This window comes from Ovis aries, chromosome 5, assembly GCF_016772045.2.
Source record: "Ovis aries strain OAR_USU_Benz2616 breed Rambouillet chromosome 5, ARS-UI_Ramb_v3.0, whole genome shotgun sequence".
Classification (NCBI taxonomy): Eukaryota; Metazoa; Chordata; class Mammalia; order Artiodactyla; family Bovidae; genus Ovis; species Ovis aries.
In genome coordinates this window covers 20,717,344-20,739,567 of record NC_056058.1, presented here as the reverse complement: position 1 = coordinate 20,739,567, position 22,224 = coordinate 20,717,344, and the positions used below count along the sequence as shown (strand labels likewise).

The following is a 22,224-nucleotide window of genomic DNA, read 5'->3' as shown; positions in this document are numbered from 1 at the left end:
AAAAATAATCAAAGAGTGACCAGAAAAATGCTAGAAAATTAAAAAGGTTTTCTAATAAGCAAACAAAAAGTTCGATGTAGAGTCCAAGGTCTTAATCCCTGACTAAACAAAGAGAACCTAAATCTTTAAGGTAAAGGTAGGTATGATGACCGTCAAGACTGGAAGTCACTATATGATGCTGCTCAAGATGCAGTTCCTAGGAATGAAGTTTCTTTAATAATTAAATAGTGACCATAACCTGGAGAAAAACCAACATAAAAATATCCAAGAATGATGAAATTAGGAGACTTGAATTTTTGACATTTAAGTAAATTCAGGGATTTAAGGTCTGGCCTTTGAACTATTTTATCCCAGCAGCTGGGATATAGCAGACCCTCAGAAAGATGAGGATAAATGGATTAAGCCCAGGGGGAAAAAAGGTATACTGGTCAAAGGGCTAAAAAGTATTACACGTTTTATGTTTTTCTTTTCTCATAGTATGAATGTGTCTCTGTGTATATGTATAAATATAATTTGGTGAGGTAGACAGTCTGAGATGGTTTTCTCTTGACTTGGCCTTCTCCAAATAAACCACCAGAGGATATTCTTTCTCTGTCTGCATCTACATAAACAAGAAGCTACTATGAGAAGAACAGATTAGAATGAGAAGTTACACAAATTATAGAAGCCACATTTTCAAATTTAGAGCAAAGATTAAGCAGAACCTGAGATTTTCAGTGCTTATCTTTACTGAATTCCCATTTGCAATATTTCATTCAATCTTTTTCATGGATCATTTACTCCTTAAGTTTCCTCTTAGTCTTTCTAGTCAGGGCAACATGAAATTAATCCTTCACAGTAATGCATTCTAGGCCGGCCCAGTCCAGTATCTCTACAACAGGTCAGGTAGGAAGGCAAGGTCTCCTTTGTTCTGGTTTATCAATCAGTTAGTAGTATCCTATGCATTTTCCCTGGAAACAATATTGATTTCTATTTTCAAATGTAATTCAACTAAAACATTTCTAAATTGCTTCTTAACTGCCAACACTGTGCTTAACTCAGCATGAGATACAAAAGGAAGAAACTGCACACTAAAAATAAATTATGATGATGAAAAGATCAAGCTTACAGGTCACTACACTAAAAAGTTACACTATAAAGTTTCATATAGTCAAACCTATGGTTTTTCCAGTAGACACGGACAGATGTGAAAGTCGGACCATAAAGGCTGAGTGCCAAAGAAATGAGAGTCCCTTGGACTGCAAGGAGAGTAAACCAGTCAATCTTAAAGGAAATCAACCCTGAATATCCACTGGAAGGACTGATGCTGAAGTTCTAATACTCTGACCACCTGAGGTAAAGAGCTAACTCATCGGAAAAGACCCTGATGCTGGAAAAGAACTGAAGGCAGGAGAAGGGGATGACAGAGGATGAGATGGTTGGATGGCATCACCAACTCAAGGGACATGAGACTGAGCAAACCCCAGGAGATGGTGATGGATGCCAGGGAAGCTTGGTGTGCTGCAGTCCCTGGGGTCGCGAAGAATCAGACTCAACTTAGCGAATGAACAACATCAACAACAGCAGCACAACATAAAAAAGCAGAGTGAAAAAACTGATAAGACCCACAGAAAAACTGCTGTGGGTTCCAACATGTGAGAGGCAATACAAAAATGTCATCTACATGGAGCTGCAGGAAGGACAAAATTACGAAAGTAGGACTAGGTAAAGATAAGCTCATTTGGGGAATAGCATATGTATTTGTCATGGACTAGAATTTAGAATGTGTTAAGTGGAAAACAGTGGAATATAAAACCAGACTTGCAGATTGTGGTTAGAAATTTCGAACTGGAACTGAGGCTTGTGATTTGAATACAAATTTAAAATGAAGAGTGTAAATTAGATAATGGTGAAGCACTGAAGATTTTTAAGTAGAGAAGGAAAGTCATATTCTTCTTACAATGAAAGTGGAAGTTTAAGAAATGGAGATAGGCAAAGGTAACTGAGACTTTGACACAGATAATATTCTTAATAGAAATATTAAAGACAAGTGGAAGAAAACATGTAGCAGCTCAAAGTTAGCTGAAGTATCAAGGAACTTCCTGGTGGAAATGTGGCACCAGAGTTTTGGAGAGATTGGCAGCAGAACTCTGAGTTAAGGAATCATGCTGCCATGAAGGGGGATTTTAGCATCACATTTCCTTTCTACATCGAAATCAAAAAGCTACATGGGGGATGTATGCGTACCTCAAGTTATTTAAAAATAGACTGATGCAAAGTGGTTTAGTTCAATAATTAACTTTTATATTCATCCAGCTCTTAGAAAAGGAATCCAGAAGGTAACACTTACACTCCTTATTTCTCCTCAGTATTCTTTTAAGATACATAAAATACTCTATCCAAGAACATTCTAACATCTTAATGCATCCTCTTGGCTAAATTTTAAGTTAATCTGATTAAAAACATATTCATACTGAACCAATTACTTGCATTTTTTCCAAACTGTGATAAATGCTTTATTTTGAACTTTGAGATCTACGAGCGTTTTATTTTTAAACAAGAACACATGAAAGCTCTCAAGGAGGAAATGCATAGGTGCATAGTCACTCATTCAGTTCAGTTGCTCAGTCGTATCCGACTCTTTGCGACCCCATGAATCACAGCATGCCAGGCCTCCCTGTCCATCACTAACTCCCAGAGTTTACCCAAACTCATGTCCATTGAGTCAGTGATGCCATCCAGCCATCTCATCTTCTGTTGTCCCCTTCTCCTCCTGCCCTCAATCCCTCCCAGCATCAGGGTCTTTTCCAATGAGTCAACTCTTCGCATGAGGTAGCCAAAGTACTGGGGTTTCACCTTCAGCATCAGTCCTTCCAATGAACACCCAGGACTGATCTCCTTTAGAATGGACTGGTTGGATCTCCTTGCAGTCCAAAGGACTCTCAAGAGTCTTCTCCAACACCACAGTTCAAAAGCATCAATTCTTCGGTGCTCAGCTTTCTTCATAGTCCAACTCTCACATCCATACATGACCACAGGAAAAACCATCACCTTGACTAGATGGACCTTTGTTGGCAAAGTAATGTCTCTGCTTTTTAATATGCTATCTAGGTTGGTCATAACTTTCCTTCCAAGGAATAAGTGTCTTTTAATTTAATGGCTGCAATCACCATCTGCAGTGATTTTGGAGCTCAGAAAAATAAAGTCTGACACTGTTTCCACTGTTTCCCCATCTATTCACACATTAGGTCATAGAAAATGGTATAAATGATGTTCCTGTTAAGAACTGTTCTTAGGATGTATCTCTTCTCTTTCCCTCATTCCTCCAAATTAAAAATACAGCTGACTCTTGAAACAAGACTGGTATTAGTAGCACCAACCCCCCCACCCCAATTTGAAAATCTACATATAACTTTACACTCCATCCCCTGTATCTGCGGTTCAGTACATGTAGCATCTATTTACTGAAAGAAAAAAATAATCCACTTATAAGTGGACACGTGTAGTTCAAACCTATTTTGTTCACGGGGTAAATGTACCTGCACATTTTGTAAGGCTCTGCTTAGACTGTTACAAGCCATGACTGATAGAGGAACTCACTTTTAAAATCTCTCAAATGCTGAAATTTGGATAACCAGGAAAACTACTTCACGTGATGTTGGCCAAGTATATCAGGCAAAAGTCTGGGCTAGATGAATCACAAGCTGGAATCAAGATTGCCAGAAGAAATATCAACCACCTCAGATATGCAGATGACACGATTCTAATGGCAGAAAGTGAAAAGGAGCTAAACAGCCTCTTGATGAGAATGAAAGAGGAGAGTGAAAAAGCTGTCTTAAAATTCAACTTTCAAAAACTAATATGGCATCCAGTCCCATCACGTCACAGCAAATAGATGGGGAAACAATGGAAACAGTGGCTGACTTTCTTTTCTTGGGTTCCAAAATCACTGTAGATGATGACTGTAGCCACGAAATTAAAAGATGCTTGCTCTTTGGAAAGAAAGCTATGACAAACCTAAACAGCACATTAAAGCAAAAATACCACTTTATTAACAAAGGTCCATCTAGTCAAAGCTATGGTTTTTCCAGTAGCCATGTCCGGATATGAGGATTAGCCCCAAAAGAAGGCTAAGCGCCAAAGAACTGATGCTTTTGAACTGTGGTGATGTAGAAGGCTCTTGAGAGTCCCTTGGACTGCAAGGAGATCACACCAGTCAATCCTAAAGGAAAGCAACCCTGAATATTTACTGGAAGAACTGATGCTGAAGCTCCAATATTCTGGCTACCTGATTCAAAGAGCTGACTCGCTAGAAAAGACCCTGATGCTGGGAAAGACTGAAGACAGAAGGAGAAGAGGGTGGCAGAGGATGAGATGGTTAGATAGCCTCACGGATTCAACGAACATGAATCTGAAAAACTCCAACGAGAGAGTGAAGGACAGGGAAGCCTGGTGTGTTGCAGTCCATGGGGTTGCAGAGTTGGATATGACTTAGTAACTGAAAAATAACTATAATTCCACAATTTTATTCAACTTTTATTTTTAACTATATACTCTATGCCCTCCTTAAAAAACTGTAAATGTAAAAATAATAAAGTCCATTGAGAAAAATACAAGAAAAGCTCAAGAAACTTACTAAAAACTACCCACAAACCTACCATCAGCAGAAAACAGGTATCATTTGGTAACACATCTCTTGAATTCATATTTACATTCCATGTATGTAAGACAAATATGTATATACTTAAGATTCTGATTTCTTTTCCTTCTGTTTTTATTTTCGTCCATTTGTTTAGTTTTAACCTTTACACTGTTTCTATCCTTTGGCTACTATTCTGTGCTTACCTTCTTTGGCTACACTTCAAAGAGCTTATCTTACATTTTTGCATATCTTACTTTAGTATAGTTTTCTTCTTTAAAATTTCTGAATTTCTGGTTTAGTTCTTGACTTTCATTATTTTGGCTCATCTGTTTACTCTCCCTCAATCATTAAAACTTATCTTATTGGTTACTTTCTTTGTTTCCAATACCATCTTTTACCTATGTTTTCATTCATGTGACCTTCTAGAAAATGTTAAACTAAAAGGGCAGAATACAGATTGATGGCTGCCAGCGCTGAGGGATCAGGAGAAGGAACTGACTAAAAAGGAGAATACAAGATACTTTTTCAGGTGATAGAAATACTGTATGTCTTCATGTAGGCTATACTACAGAGGGTAAATTTTGTTATTTGTAAATTATATCACGGCATCAATCATATATACAAACACTGATGCAAGAAGAAGTGATATGACTTAATGGTGAATTATGACGATCAGGGGATGAGGCCAACGCTAACTTTCAGGTTTCTGGGGACATGAAATGGTATCTTCTTCATTTTGCAATGAAGGGACTTCTTTGCTGTGCAGGAAAGCTGGCAAAGGTATCTGTCCACATTTTATGCTATGTTAAAATGAATCAGTTTAAAGGTAGAATGAACTGTGGAAAGTACTACTGAGGAAGGAAAACATATAAAAGGTTGAAGCAGGGCAGCCATACTCATGGTCAGGGTCCTACAGGAGAAGACTTCAACCACCCAGCAAACAGGCTCTAGCCCCAGCCTCAGGTGGGCCATTCTGTAGGCAAACATCCTATAGATGCTCATGTAAGCACAATTCTTCAGAGGCTCCTCCAAAATCTTGCCAACGATATAGAATCCTGTTGTGTACAGCCCATCTTTTATTAATAGTTCAGGGTAAAGAACTGGTCTTTCCAGGTGACCTTGAACTTCAATTTGGTGCACTATGCTTTTGTCCCTTTTCTCATAACCATCGAGGGCTCTGCTCCTTGCTCCAAAAAGGGGATCACATCTGGTCAGAGATGGATGTACTAGTGAGATCAGGTATCATTAACACTACATCTCTGCTTTATGGTCTCTTTTTGCAAGGTCCAGACATTCTCACCAATCTTGAGAAAAATCTACAACCACATCCCTTAACTTCATTAACCCAGGGTCAATCTTCCTTAGGGTTCCTTCTCTAGGAAAAACAGAGTCCAGAGAAGCACAACTCTACTCTGACTTTTAGGTATGCAACAATTCTAACTTAATGCACAAGATATGTCTTTTTGGGAGAAGGTGGGAAACGCACGAAATCCAACAACTCCATGAACACAGTAAGTGGCCCCTGAACCACCACACTGTCTTTAAGATAATTTTTTTTAAAATTCCCTGTTCTATCTACAATAAAATGCTGAAGAAGGAGAATTCCTTGTTCTACTAATAAAGGGCCAAACAATGGGACATAGATGGCAAGATCACAACAATAATCTTTGTAGAGAAAAACCTCACACGAATCAAACACAGAGGCTTTTTTCCATTTTGCACCTGCCTGAAAACTTCCCTTAACAGAGGAATGTAAATTAAAAAAAAAAAAAAAAAAAAAAAACAGCTAAATCCAGGTAACTGAACAGAACCACAGTCTAAAACGTTTTCCTTAGTTAGCAATGATTGTATTTCAAAGATCAGTACTATATGGTAACCATTAGTCACACGTGGTACTCGAAATGTGCCTCATCTGAACTGAGACATGCTGTATGTCAATATTCTTTGCCTTTTGAAGACTTAGTTTGAAAAAAAGTATCACATTCATAATTCTTAAAAACTGATTACATGTTGAAATAATAATATCCAAATACACTATGCTAAAAATATATATTATTAAAATCAATTTTATTTGTTTTAAACTGTGGCTACTACAAAATTTAACAGTCTCTACAATACAAAGGCAACTCTAATTTTCTTCGTGACTTTACTTACGGAAGACTTAAATAATCAACTATCATAAAAATCAGTCTTTTTGTAAGTTCAGTTGTCTCAAGAATCATTTTCTAATGAAAACAAATATATATTAATACAGATTCACCTGGGTAGAAGAAATTAAGAACGCTATATTCACATACTGTTGGACCATATTTAATCACTCTCAAAAGATAGATCACCTCTTTCATTAGCCTTGTAAATCTGAAACGTAAATAAAGCACATTTTCTCAAATACTTTATCTCTGAATTTCATAATCTAATTAAAAGATATATGAACACCTAAGGCATAAGCACAAGGTATTTTGCAGAATTTAGAAAAAACATAAGCATAGCATATAAACTCCTAAAGCATTACCTGATAGATATCAGATAAACTGCTGCTTCCAGAGTCACTGGCGATGCTACAACCAGACTGACTAGAAGACACATGAGTCACCTGTGGATGAGGGCTGTCTGCAATGTGCATCTTGGTAAGATCGGCTGGAAGCTGAAGACGAAGAAAAATAATTTACAATAATCTAAATATCAAACATTAGCATTAGAGAGTTCTTGACACACTGTGTAACTTCTGCAACAAATTTATATGTACATTTCTCTGCAACCTAATTTCTAATCTAAATTCTCCATTTTTAGAAAAATCTCAAAAAATGGTAAGAACCAAATTAGTATTCTATTAAGCAAGCCTACAGTGGAAGCTCATTGATCAGTTTTCAAGAGATTACCATAAATAAGGGTATTTTAGAGGGAAAAACTGCCTTTTCCTTTTCTTCAAATAAAAATAATTGGCTGTTGCTTCTTAAAGTATAAGAATACTATCCCCTCCCCACCCATAAGCACACACACCCCTAATACAAAATGGTTGGAATACCAGAATAAAATAGCAATATCTTGGATTAAAGTACAGCATCTAACATCAAGACTTCAGAAAAGCAAGCATTCAATATTCCAAAATTTTAGTAAGCCTTTTTTTTCATTTAATACTGTATTAGCTTATAGTTGGCCCCTAAAAAAACTTGTTAGTAATCATAATGATGTAATGAATGTCTGTGCTAGGTATATGGCTACAGAGACACAGAACTCAATGCTTAATCCCTCCATCTCATCTTTCATATGATTATGCTTTTATCAGGGATGAAAGTTGTACAATATAATTCACACCATAAAACAGTAATAAAAAATTTTACAAAATAAATGCTATAGGAATTGAGACAAGATACAAACCACTGTGCTCCAAAGCAGTGAGAGCTTTACACTGCAATTTGATGACATATTTTCCAAATAATTTCTCTGCAACTTGCTATTCAGGACCATTGAGAGAAATCTACATTTTAGAGCAGGGTTTCTCACTGCTTTATTATACAAAAATGTTAAAGAAACATGTGAGTGATAGTGGAAGCTAAATATACTCTAAAGAAGAAAATGTCCAAACCTATGGTCAAATACTAAAAATTACACACAAAAAACCTACATCACTAATGTCCCCTGCTGGGACAGGTGATACAGATGAATCCTGTAATGCTTTGGATTTGGACCCCAGGCACTATTTGTTGCTGTTGTTTAGTCGCTATGTCATGTCCAACTCTTTTGTGACCCCATGGACTGTAGCTGGCCAGGATTCACTGTCCATGGGATTTCCATGGGGTGGGTTGTCATTTCCTTCTCCAGGAGGTCTTCCAGAACCAAGGATCAAATCTGAGTCTCCTGCACTGGCAGGCAGATTCTCTACCACTGCAACACTCAGAAAGCATGTTATACCCTATCTGGAACCAAGATTGCTAGGAGAAGTATCATCAGTCTCAGATATGCAGATGATACGACCCTTATAGCAGAAAGCGAAGAGGAACTGAAGAGCCTCCTTCCTGATGAAGGTCAAAGAGGAGAATGAAAAAGTTGGCTTAAAACTAAACATTCAAAAAACTAAGATTATGGCATCTGGTTCCATCACTTCATGGTAAATGGATGGGGAAAAAAATGGAAACAGTACCATTTTTTTATTGGGCTTTATCTTCTTGGGCTCCCTGCTGTTCATGACTACAATCACAAAATTAAAAGACATTTGTCTGCTCCTTGGAAGAAAAGCTATGACAAACCTAGACAGCATATTAAAAAGTAGACATCTCTTTGCTGACAAAGGTCTGTATACTCAAAGCTATGGTTTTCCCAGTATTCATGTATGGATATGAGAGTTGGACCATAAAGAAGGCTGCATACTGAAGAAGTGATGCTTTCAAACTCTAGTGCTGGAGGAGATTCTTTAGAGTCTCTTGAACTGCAAGGAGATCAAACCAGTCAATCTCAAAGGAAATCAACCCTGAATATTCATTAGAAGGACTGATGCTGAAACTGAAGATCAAATCCTTTGGCCACCTGATGTGAAGAGCCAACTCACTGGAAAAGACCCTGATGCTAGGAAAGACTGAGGGCAAGAGAAGGGGGCAGCAAAGAATGAGACAGATAGCACCACTGATTCAATGAACATGAGTCTGAGCAAGTTACGGGAGATAGTGAAGGATAGGGAAGCCTGGCGTGCTTTAGTCCATGGGGTCGCAAAGAGTTGGACATGACTTAGTGACTGTACAACAAGAACAAAATAAGTGTGATCCAAAAGAAAACTAATGTTCAATTTAAAATCATCTCAATCCCTGATTTTGAATTAAAGTTACATAGGATTAATAGTGCTTCCAGTTAGCTACTGAAAGCAAACACAAAACTTTACCGTAGGAAAAAAAATCATCCTGGGCTATCAAGATAACAGGACTGCCTGGTGGCTCAGCTCCTCCAATGCAGGAGGCACTGGTTTCATCCCTGGGTTGGGAGATCCCCTAGAGAAGGAAAAGGCAACCCACTCCAGTATTGTCTAGAAGATCCTATGGACAGAGGCGCCTGGTGGGTTACAGACCATGGAGTTGCAAAAGAGTAGGACACGACTTAACAGCTAAACAACAGGCCTCAGATTAATTAAAAAAAAAATTCACGCACAATATCCATTGCTCAAATAAAACCAGGCACATTAAGAGACAAGATGGCATTCATGCAAACTAAGTAATAAAATCTAGAAATCCATGAAGAAAAAACTTTCAAATAATGGAGTTATCAGATACAGATTCTAAAACAACTGTATTTAGTAACAAATATCAGGGGTAGACGGTAAAAGCATCTGCTAGCAATGCAGGAGACCTGGGTTCAATCCGTGGGTCAGGAAGATGCCCTGGAGATGGAAATGGCAAACCCAGGCAGTTTTCCACTACTCTTGCCTGGGAAATTCCATGGATGGAGGAGCCTTATAAGCTACTGTCCATGGGGGTCGCAAAGAGTAGGACATGACTGAGCAACTTCACTTTCACCTTCACCAGGGGTTGGCAAACATTGTCTTTAGAGGACTTAAGAGTATGCATTTTAGGTTTCTGTAGGCCACATAACAACTCTGTGGCATTACTTCTTCTGACATTTTTTTTTTTAAAGAAATCAGCAAAATGGAATTCCAATTTACTATTGAACAACACTGTCTCACAAACACATCAAACAGGCCAAAAAATAGAAGGCAACTTCAGAGACGAAAAAAAAAAAAAAGAACCTTTTTATCTTTGGCCTTTCTAGCCATCTCAGACAAACCAACTACTTATTCTACAGCTAAGTACATACACAAAATGCTCAGAATAAAATTGTTTTGTTATTGCTGTTTTTGCTTTTTTTCACAAGATGTTTTTCTCCTCTGAGATCATAATGAACATGATCACACCACAAGTGAAGTCAGAGGTAGGACAGAGACTGCTCCTAAGGCTGGTTTGGTCATCCGGGGTCATGAAAAATGACTCACTCCTAACAACATGAACAAAAATATAAAATGTAAATGAAAACACAAATTTTCCTTTAAAAAGCACTTTAAGAAGAAAAGCAGGGCCTTGGAAATTTGGGTTCTTTTTCCCTTCCCTGCTGCAGATTCATGTTTGGCCGGGTTGGAGAGAACCTGTGTCACCTGCAGGGGGCGCTGGCGTGGCAGGAGGGCAGGCCGGCAGGACGCTACTGGAAGCCGGCCATGTTTAGACTGAGACAGGAAGTGGAGGGTGAACAGGTAGGTCATGGTGGCCTGTTTCTTTAAACTTTTGTGTTTTTTTAATGTGGACCATTTTAAACGTTTTTGTTTTTTAATTGAATTTGTTACCACCTCACTTCTGTTGCTTATGTTCCAGGTTTCTGCCCTGAAGCATGTGGGATCTTAGCCCCCCAACCAGGGACTGAACCCATACCCCTTGCACTGGAATGGAGAGCCTTAATCACTGGACCACGAGGGAAGTCTCACGGGTAAGTTTAACTTTTCCCTTTTTTTTTTTTTGCTGTCTAGTCATCCTCATCAGTCTTGGTGTCAACACCATCCTCATCATCATCTTCAGCTGCCCCTTTGACCGTAGCTGCTTCAGCCTCCTCACCTTCATCTCCTTCCTCTTCCCCACCATCACTTTCCTCCTCCTGCTCTCCCCTCCACACCTTCTTCCTCTTTTTCATTTACCTCTTTGTCAACCTCCTGCTCCCCACTTTGCTCATTAGCAGGTGCTTCTCCCCCATTCTCTGCCTCCTCCACAGCTCCCCTCTTCTCCTTTGAGTCCCTGTTGTTACATTGAAGCTGCTGTCCACAGCCACAGCTGACATGATGGGGCAGGCCAGTGATCCTACGTAGTGGTTTAAGAGGAAAGAAAGCTAGTCTGAGGAGGCTCTCCAGAAAGCTGCTGGAGGCCAAGGCAGAGGTGGCTGAAGCACATGCGAAATCAGACAAGGGAACAATGTAAAGATGGCATTTCAAAGCAGCCAGTGGGGCAACATATTTTTTTAAAACAATCTTTAAAGAAAAAACAAAAAAACAAAAAAAACAACAACTTGGCTGTGCCATGCAGCACATGGGATCTTAGGTCCCTGACCAGGAATTGAACTTGTGACCCCTGAATTGGAAGAGAGGAGTCTTAAGCACTGGCCCACCAGGAAAGTTTCATAAACAACCTTTCAAAAACGTAAAACCTGGGCTTCCCTGATGGCCAGTGTTCAGGAGTCTGCCTGCTCGTGCAGCAGACATAGGTTCAATCCCTGGTCCGGGCAGGTCCCACATGCTGAGAGGCAGTTAAGCCCATGTGCCACGACTACTGAGCCCATGCACAGTTAACTGCTGAGCCTGTCTGCTGCGACTACTGGGCCTGTGTGCCTAGGACCCACGCTCTGCAATCTGAGAAGCCACCGTACTGCAACGAAGAGCATATCCCATTCAGAGCAGCTACAGAAATCCCGTAGACAGCAGCAAAGAACTAGCAGAGCCATTAGTTAATTAATTTAGATGGGCACTGTCCTTTAAAACATAAAACTAAATAAAAATGTAAAAGTCATTCTTAGCTCAAAAGTAATTAACAGCTCAATGGCAATATCTGGCCCAGGTTAGCAATTGGGACATACATAAAGAAACACAGGTCTAAGAACTTTAGCAAAGAAAAAAACTAACAAAGAATGAAATGAAAGTTCTAGAATTCAGAAATACAATTATGCAAATTTTAAAAGTGAACAGCTAGATTCGGTAACAAATTTGACAGAGCTAAGAAAGAAAAAAAGAAAATAAAGATTGGTTTCAAAAAATGTCCAGTAAGAGACATGAAGAGGAAGAAGAATGAAGTTAGGAAAGAAGGGGCAAGAGCCACAGGAGATACAGTGAGAAAGTAGCATCAGAATAAGCAGAGTCACAGAAACAGAAGAATACTTAATGCACAGAAATGATGGCAGAGCAACTTGCAAAGTTAACAAAAGATACAAAGCCATGGATCAAGTAGCTTTAAAAATTACCAGTAACATACATAAAAGCCAAACCATATTATATACACCAGGGTAAAAGTGTTGGGGAGGGGAGGGGGGCAGTCAGAGAAGAAGTCTTAAAAGTATTCTACAAAAAGAGAGGTTACTTTGACAAGAACAAAATTAAACTGACAGCTGACCACTCAACAATTTGGAAGCCAGACAATGGAGTGTTATCTTCACGAGCTAGAATTCTACACCCAGTAAAAACAGTTCTCAACATGAACAAGATAGTAATTTTCAGAGAAACAAAAATGAAGAGAAATACTCCCACAGTATACCCACAGTGAAGAAAATCCACTAGGAGACAGAAAATGATTCTAAATGAAAACTTCTAGATGAAGGAAAGAAGGAAAACCAATGAAAATTGGCAATGTGTGGGTAAATCAACATGAATATTGATTATATGAAACAGTAACACAAACCAAAAGAAAGTTTATGTAGTTTTATTAATGTCAGATAAAGTAGACTTGGAGGCAAAAGCATTAACAGAAACAAAAGAGGATATTTCATAATGATAAAAAGTTTGACACTAAATAGATATGCACTTAGCGAGTAATATAGCCTCAAACTGTATTAGATAAAATAATGATAATAATAAAAGGAGAACTACATGATTCTACAAATATGCTATAAAAACTTTACCACAGATCTCTCATTAACAGAATAAGTGAATAAAAAAACAAGTAAAGATACAGAAGATATGAACAAAATACACAAACTTAAAGGGTATATACATAAAACGCTGCAATCAAAAACTACATTTTTTTTTAGGATTCATACATAAACATTCATAAAAACTGACAATAAGGCAGGCCCCAACATAACTCAAAAGCTTAAAATCACAGAGAGACTATCCCATGATTACAGAGCAAGTAAGGCAAAATAATAAAACGATAACTAGAAAATTATTATGCACTGGGAAAGTATAAAACAAACCTCTAAATAGCCCAATTTGACTGTGTGAATCACAACAAACTGTGGAAAATTCTTAAAGAGATGGGAACACCAGACCACCTGACCTGCCTTTTGAGAAATCTGTATGCAGGTCAGGAAGCAACAGTTAAAACTGGACATGGAACAACAGACTGGTTCCAAATTGGGAAAGGAGTAATCATCTCATCCTCTGTCGTCCCCTTCTCCTCCCTCCTTCCTGGCATCACCGACTCAATGGACATAAGTTTGAGTAAACCCTGGGAGTTGGTGATGGACAGGGAGGCCTGGCGTGCTGCAGTCCATGGGGTCATAAAGAGTCGGACATGACTGAGTGACTGAATTGAATACTGAAATAGCCCCCAGGTAACAAAGTCACATCAGAAATCAGAAAATATTTAAACAGAATAAAAATTTAAATGCCATATATCAAAACTTGTAGAATAAGCTACAAGTTATTAATGATGAGAACTAAAAAAAGAAGCAGAAAAACAAAGAGCTGCCAATAGTACAGATATGGTTTCAATAAAATGGTTTCAATAATACAGAAGATAGGAGTATATTTAAGCCCAAAGATCTTCCTCTACTTAGTTTCTACTGTTTAGATACAAAGAAAAAAATCTTATCTAGTCGTGAAATAGATAGAAAGGCAAAGACTGAACATATTAATAGTTTTAAAATGACAAATGACAGGTTGGGGTTTTGGGATAAGAAGATAGAATTCTATATTCCAAGATTCCTACAGAGGTAAGACCAAGGAGGAGGTCATCCGTAAAAGTAACACAGTGAACCAAAGCCACAAGAGCATGTCTACAAACTAGCTTGGTAATGATGCTTATACTGTACTGAGTAACTGTCATCCTTACTAGGTCCTAAACCTCAAGCATTATTATTATCATCCCTACCTTTCTGATGAGGAACTGAGGCAATCAGATTAACCGACCTGCCCTAGATCACACACTCACGAAAGCTGTGTAGCTGGAATTCAAATCCAAGTTTATCTGATTTTAGTACTCTCCGCTATTCTCTTACTTTATGCCAGAACTCTGCTGGTAACATAAAGATGAAAACAGACGGTTCTTATCTTTAAGGAGCTCAGTCTAATAGTGGAGAGAACAAATTGAGTTATATGCTTTCTAATTCATGAAGAAAATGCAGATCTTCATATAGGAATCCCCTTAATCTTGGCTACCCGATGGGAATAATGATGATGGTGAGTAAAGCTAACATTTGAGTGCTCATTATATTTACCAGATATGTAAATTATAGCAATTAAATCCTTCTACATGCTTTTTACCAGTCATTTAATCTGAGTAATGAAATGAAAGTGAAAGTTAGTCGCTCAGTTGTGTCCGACTCTTCATGACCCCATGGACTAAAGCCCATCAGGCTCCTCTGTTCATGGGATTTCCCAGGCAAGAATACTGGAGTGGGGGAGTGGGTTGCCATTTCCTTCTCCAAGGGATCTTCTTGAACCGGGGACTGAACCTGGGTCTCCTGCTTTGCAGGTGATTGTTTACTAACTGAGCCACCAGTAAGGGTTATTGCAAATTCAAGCACAGTGAGTAAAACAAGAATGATAAATGTGATAAATGAAGAAATGTGAAAAATGAAGGCTGTAGTAATGCTTATAAAGGCTAGGGTTGCCCAGATAATTATTATTATTTTACCCAATTTACAGATTAAGAAACCAACACCCAGAGACGTTTATAAAGGTTGCCCATCATCACATAGCTAGGAAGCAGGAGTATTAAAATCTGAAACTCAGGCTGCCTGACTATAAATCTGTTGCTCTTTCCGATGAAGTTGTTTCCTGATATTAAGTTGAAAGTTCATAACACCCAGAACTTACTATTTTCTTTATAACAAAGAAAACACAAAGGAAAAAGTCTTCTTCCCATAGGAATTCTTGATTTCTTAAATCTTCTCCACTGTCTTTCAGCTCATCTGCCCTTTTTCCTTTCCTGACTGCAGCCGGGACTTAATAGCTGACTTTTCATTAGCAACCTCAATTCACTTACCCCATCATCTTCCAGCCTACCACATCCGGCAAAATCTCCCATTTTTCCACACACATTTTCTATACCTGAGCTTCTGAGCTCTGTTGGAGCTCACTAATCCATGAAGACTAGTGTCAAAGTTTTGTTCGGAAGTTGAGAAGGCAGCTTAGCTAATGGCTTAAATACAGACACAGATTATGAAAGTACATAGTTTTTTGAAGGGAAATGCTTATTACATGAAAAGGGAAAGCGATGTATTAAGAAGAGGCTAAGAGGCAGAACATAAAAAATGTCAAGCTACGTATTATGAAATTCATTTCTATAGCCAACAGAGAACTATTGCAATTTCTGTGAAAAGCAGTGATGTAAGATCTACATAGTATGTCTCTGACAGGCTTAACTCAGCAAAATGTATTACTCTGCTGACTCAAAATACCCTATCAGTTCAGTCGCTCAGTCGTGTCCGACTCTTTGCGACTCCTTGAACCGCAGCACGCCAGGCGTCCCTGTCCATCACCAACTCCCAGAGTTCACTCAGACTCACATCCATTGAGTCAGTGACAGATCCAAGTAATTCTCTGGGCAACTGTTTCACATGCAGATACTCAGACATCCGGGCTGCTTTGGTTTCTTGGCTCTGCCATCTTAACATGGGGTCACTTAAGTAATCACAACAGAAGAAAAAAAAGCTGGAAAAGAGTCAACACTGCCATCAATCACAGAAATAAAAATTAATACAAATAAGCTTTTCCCCCATCAGAATGGGAGAAAGAAAATTTGACACTACAAAATATGGGCAAGATAATGGAGGAAAACAATATTCTTATAAATTTCCAGTGGGAGTTATGAACTGATACAGCTACTCACAGCTACTCTGGAGAGTCATTTGGGGAGTAGCCACTTTGAGGGAGAAAATGTAAGGAAATGGGCTTATTACATTTAAAATATATAAACTTTAATCCTCAAGAACTCCTCTTTGGGTACCTACTCTAAAGCAGCATACATGTGTCTAAGAGGGAATGTACCAAGACATTCATTACAATGTCAGTAATAGTTCAAAAAAAGAGATAAATTTAACAGGAAGAACAGCTAAATTACTATATAGCTCATTATGGAATAAAAGTAATATTTCAAGGTATAAAATAGATCTATATGTTCAAACCTGGATAGTTCTCGACTGAAAAACCAAGATTCATGATAAATGTAGACAATATGACTCATTTTTTAAAAAACATAAACACAGTATCATGTATTTTCTGGATATATACTTATCTAGGTTTAGGGGGAAAGATTTGGAGGAAAGTATACTAGATAGACCAACAGGAGCACTCTATAGTGAAGGTGGAAGATTGGGGCTGGTGGTCTAAAAGGAATTTTAGTTTTATTTGCAAAATCTAGCTGAGATGTTATTACTTCCATAGGGAGGAAAAACTTTCCTATTAATTTCTAAAAATAAACCATTTGAAAAGTTTCAGAACTGAAAACAAATATATACAAGTGAGTACAATAATTTCCCACCTTCCCATTTAAAAGTGTCCACAAACACTGGAATGTGCTGAAATTCTGTAACCCTTAGCAACTAGGGGTTGCTATACACACAGTATACATTTTTTATAAATGTTGAAATATTAAGATCCAAAGATGAGTTTTATCAGAATGTCTTGTGAGAACATGACAAATACTGATATACTTTATTGAAAGTAGAGCCCAGAATGAACATTTAACTTAAAAGCACTGGAAACAAAATAAAAAGTGATATAAAATTAGATTTACAACACAAACTCCCAACATAAGGACTTGAATGTGAAGCTGAGAAATGAAGTGAAATAACCCTACGTTTTCACTTCACTCCTTTGAATGCAGCATTCACTGTATATATTCCTATTATATATCGCATGTATAAACATTAACATATTGTTATACATATATATTTCACTTTTACTACCTAATGAAAGCCTACCATAGTGATGCCCACCCCACATATATCACCTGCTCATTAAGTATCTGTAGAAGAATGGAGGGAATATTTGACTTCTAAACACTGTCACTATTGCTCAGATGGTTTCCATGGATATCTGAATAGATAAAGTCTTAGCACATACACATTCAGTATTTCAGGGTGAGTAGCATTTCCTAAACTGTGTACTGAGTTTTCTGGATCTATTGGGGAGGTAGGGGAAGGGCAGGGTTTGATGGCTGAATAAATCAGCAAATAATGGTATAATGGTATACTTAGCTCTTGACAGCAAGCATAAGTGTATTTATGGAGGGTCAAAAAGTTCATTACTTTGCCAACAAAGGTCCATCTAGTCAAAGCTATGGCTTTTCCACTAGTCATGTATGGATGTGAGAGTTGGACTATAAAGAAAGCTGAGGGCCAAAGAACTGATGTTTTTGAACTATGGTGTTGGAGAAGATTCTTGAGAGTCCCTTGGGCTGCAAGGAGATCCAACTAGTTCATCCTAAAGGAAATCAGTCTTGAATATTCATTGGAAGGACTGATGCTGAAGCTGAAACTCTAATACTTTGGCCACCTGGTGCAAAAAACTGACTCATCTAAAAAGACCCTGATGCTGGGGAAGATTGAAGGTGGGAGGAGAAGGAGACAAGAGAGGATGAGATGGTTAGATGGCATCACCAACTCGATGGACATGAGTTTGAGCAAGCTTTGGGAGGTGGTGATGAACAGGGAGACCTGGCATACTGCAGTCCATGGGGTTGCAAAGAGTTGGACACAACTGAGAGACTGAACTGAAAGAAGTCTGACAAAGTAGAAATTTGTTTCACCCAGCATTTTCAAAACTTCTTTTCCCCCAATATTCATCTTATCAACATTCTGTCAATATAAGAAATCATGCTATGGGCCAATACCATCCATCTATCCAAGAAACATTTATAGGGCAATTAGTTTGGGGAGCAGTGGCAAGGATCTACTTGAACTTAGACTGGCATGAATACAGGTGTAAGTATAGCATAATAATACACAAATGAACACAGTACATATATATACATCTATCTATCTATCTATATACTGTATACTTGCCAAAACTCAGGGGTACCTGGCAAGTATTACACAAATGTTGAAGACTGTACTACATATATTAAAACTTGGTCTGCAGGAATAACCTGCCACAGCTAACAATCATAGTAGGGAAGATGTACCCTTTAACAAACTGCTATCTGAAACATTTTGCCCCTTATAATCCATACCCAAGAGTTATTTCATTTAGAGAAGGGCATTCAAAGGGCTTTATTAAATACAAAATAATATTTACTATTAACTTTAAAAATAATGTTTAAAAATTATACAATTTCCCAACAGAACATTATTCCTCAAAAGTTACTATTAAATTCCAAACTGCATTGTTATTACTTTCTTTTCAAAGTGTAGCTACATGTTACAGAGGAACTGTGCCTATCCAGAAATCACTTATCCATTAACTTTAAAACTGTCAAAGAACAAAGATGATTTGTGGGCACATTGCAAAGACTTTAAGCTCCTTGTGCTACTCACAGTAAGACATTTCAGAATCACATACTCATTTACTGAATATATAAATAAATTTCTAACAAGCTTAGTGGTCTAATTTCCTAATTACTCAATAAACAGCACTTTGTGTATATCTAATGCTAGTCATAACATTAGCTGGTATCATGGGTTTGGGGAGACTTTAAGAAACAATTAAAATACTAAAATAACAAATGCAACTTAGAAAGAAAGACCTCATTCTCACTGAAGGTAAAGAGCAGATTAAATGTACTAAAGAGTCCTGACAAAGACCCAGAATCACAATGTTCATTGTGGTAGCCCTAGTCAAACAGGGCTAAGTGAAATGTGACTAGTCAAACTGAGACATGTTCTAAGTCTAAAATGCAAATTTGGATTTACTAAAAACAAACAAAAAGCAAAATCTCATTAATAATTACATTACATATTTTAAAAACTCAAATTTCACCTTAAAGTTATCTTAGAAAATAAGGTAACCAGAAGGTTTAAAATTACATATGCAATCCACATTAGGCCAGGAAACAGTACGCAAACCAGTATAGCTCAGGTAGAGATGTATACTACAGGAGCATACAGGAGACGGAGGGCCGGACACAGCATTTTGGGGTGCTTGGATTCTCGGTACTAGAAAAGAGTGATTGTAGAGTGTTAAGTAAAAAAATGACTAGAAGAAATATAGCTTTAGAACATATTACTCTGGAAGCATAGAATATGAAAAGGAAGAAAATCATACATACAGGAAGGAGACAAGAAAATTAGTCAAGGCACAAGAAGATGGAAGTCTTACAGTTAAAAAGCAAGACACCAAATTATACAGTACTAGACGAGAGTATCAAGTGTTAGCTGACAGTGAGAGAGAGAGAGTTAAAAACAGATCCTAAGGCCCCCAAAGCCGTCTGGAGCCTGTTTTGCGGAAACTGAAGTGTAAACTTCTCAAAAGCCCTGAAGGAAACAGCTATAACTAATCACAGCAGCCTGGGGTATATACAGCAGCACTGTGCCTGAGGCATGTAAAATTGCATTTCTAACTCATTATTTTTACTGAAAGATGAGGATGGGGGGTATCACTGTTAAATAACAATAAATATTAGTTATTCAAATTTGAGACACATTTCTCCCCACTTTTTAACATTTTTAAAATCACAGAATTCAATCAATATTTGCAGTTAACAGTGGGTTTGTTTAAAGGGCAAATAGAATTTTTGTGAAAATAGGAAATCAGTTTAAGAGTACCTGGCAATATTAGGGAGACACAAGGAAACTGATGTAGTTGGAGTGAACAAGGAGAAGCGTAGGGGAAGATGAAGGGAAGAAGAGACCACATTGTCTGGCAAGTCATGGTTGATTTCTACTCAAAAGAAAGAGTGTCAAAGAGGAAGAAGTCATCAACTGTTCAAATGCTGCAGATAGGTAAAATAAGGGAAAGGTCAAGAAACAACCTATAGAAAAAAAAGAAACAAGCTATATAGATTTAGCTGTGTATAAAAGTGAAAATGGCAGCACTTTCTAAACCGGTGACTGCAGGCGCACCTCAAGAAAGAAGATGGAAGCCAAGGCAGTAACGCCTCTCTTGTCCAGCAGTCACCTTGGGCAAGCAACTGTAACAGAGCGGATGGTGAGCTCTTAACTAGCAATCAGTCGAGAAAGGTCAACCTCATGAAAGAAAAACAAAAACAAAAAAGCTCACCTAAGAGAAAAATTTAAACTTAAAGAAAGAGCTAGTAGACAATCAGGAAAAAAGAACAGCATCCATAAAATGAAAACAAGTTATTAAACAAAGGTGGTTATAATGAAGCATCACTAAGAGATTTCAGAAATGAATAACATAATTATTAAATTTAGAAACTTAAAAAATACACAGCAGGACAGAAACTGATCACAAGTGGAGGATAAGTTAATGAGCTATAATATCAAACCAGGAACACACAGAATGAGAAAAAGTACGAAACAAACGTTGAGAGACATTATGGACAGTCCAGAGTTCCAACATACAGAGTGACAAGGGAAAAAAAAACAAGTTGCTGCTTTCAAAAAATAACATAGTTCCCACAACTGAAGACAAATGGGAAATCTTCAGTGTGAGAGAGACTTCCAAATGTCAAGAAGGAAAAAGAAAACAAAAAATTAGATAATCCATAATAAAACTTTATGACATCAAGAATAAAAAAAAAAAGCAAAACACAAATAACAACCAACTAGGAGAAAAGCAGATTTCTTAACACAGGAACAAGAATTACAAAGATCCCAGACTTCTCATCTCTAGTAATGGATGCCAGAAAACAGTGCATTAACTTTTTCAAAGCACTGAAGGGAAGAGACTTTAGATTTATTATTTCACACACAAATAAACAACTGTTTGAAGGGTAAACATAAAAGATGGCATTTGAACATTACTGCTAAAACTATTTATTGATCAAGACAATAAATCAATTCAGAAGTAATGAATCTGAGTACTAAAATGGGCAAAATACATGAATTAATGAATAAAATGTATTAGAAAACCAAAAGCAACAAGTATGAAAAATTAATCACAAGTTTAATTAATCACAATCCAGAGTTAAAATTCCATCAACAGTGAAATGAGAGTTGGGGGCAAGGGAAGGAGACATGTACTTTATCCTAAATACTTAATTTACTCAGTAAAGTAACAATCACAAAATCCAGCTCAGATAATATCTGCTGTCATTTAATGAAACCTTAGAATTTAATGTTTAAAATCCTCTTTGGGTCTTCTATACTTATTCAATCTTAAATCAAATGTAGATCATAGTACAATCTACATCAAATGTAGATTATCAGTATCTCAAAAGGCTATTTTTTGTTAGTATTCTAGAGAATAACCTCTATATCTCATTCTTTTGTTTCAATCTTTTTCACCTGGTTTCCTCCATTTCCCTTCTATGTGTCATTTTAAACCTCAGTGCCAAGTACCAGCAATGCATGGGCCCCACAGGTGGCATCTGCACTGAAAAGATCATCCAGATTACAGTACAAATGAAGTGTGAACCTAGGCATCTTTCTATTCTTTACATTTCAGTCAGCTGTTTGCCAAAATGGACAGTGAATTTAAATGTCCTTCCAGAAGCTGCCTTTAAGAGAGATACCCAATGAGCTATCTGTCAGATGAAACAGTACACCATGATGCTATCATAGTATTTCTTCCTTAGTCACCATCAATA

General features: G+C 37.6%; 1 protein-coding gene across 24 annotated transcripts in view; it reads right to left on the bottom strand.

Annotated features, from left to right (window-relative positions):
- The window catches only part of RAPGEF6 (Rap guanine nucleotide exchange factor 6), a 221,058-nt gene that overhangs the window by 91,849 nt on the left and 106,985 nt on the right, over nt 1-22,224 (bottom strand). For 18 of the 24 annotated variants that reach the window (XM_060415604.1, XM_042250259.1, XM_042250263.1 and 15 more), the window contains one exon: nt 7,134-7,265. The exons of the other annotated variants lie outside the window; for them this stretch is intronic. In XM_060415604.1, the coding sequence (XP_060271587.1) occupies nt 7,134-7,265 (132 nt within the window). The remainder of the gene's footprint in view (nt 1-7,133; nt 7,266-22,224) is intronic. 24 annotated transcript variants of the gene reach the window in all.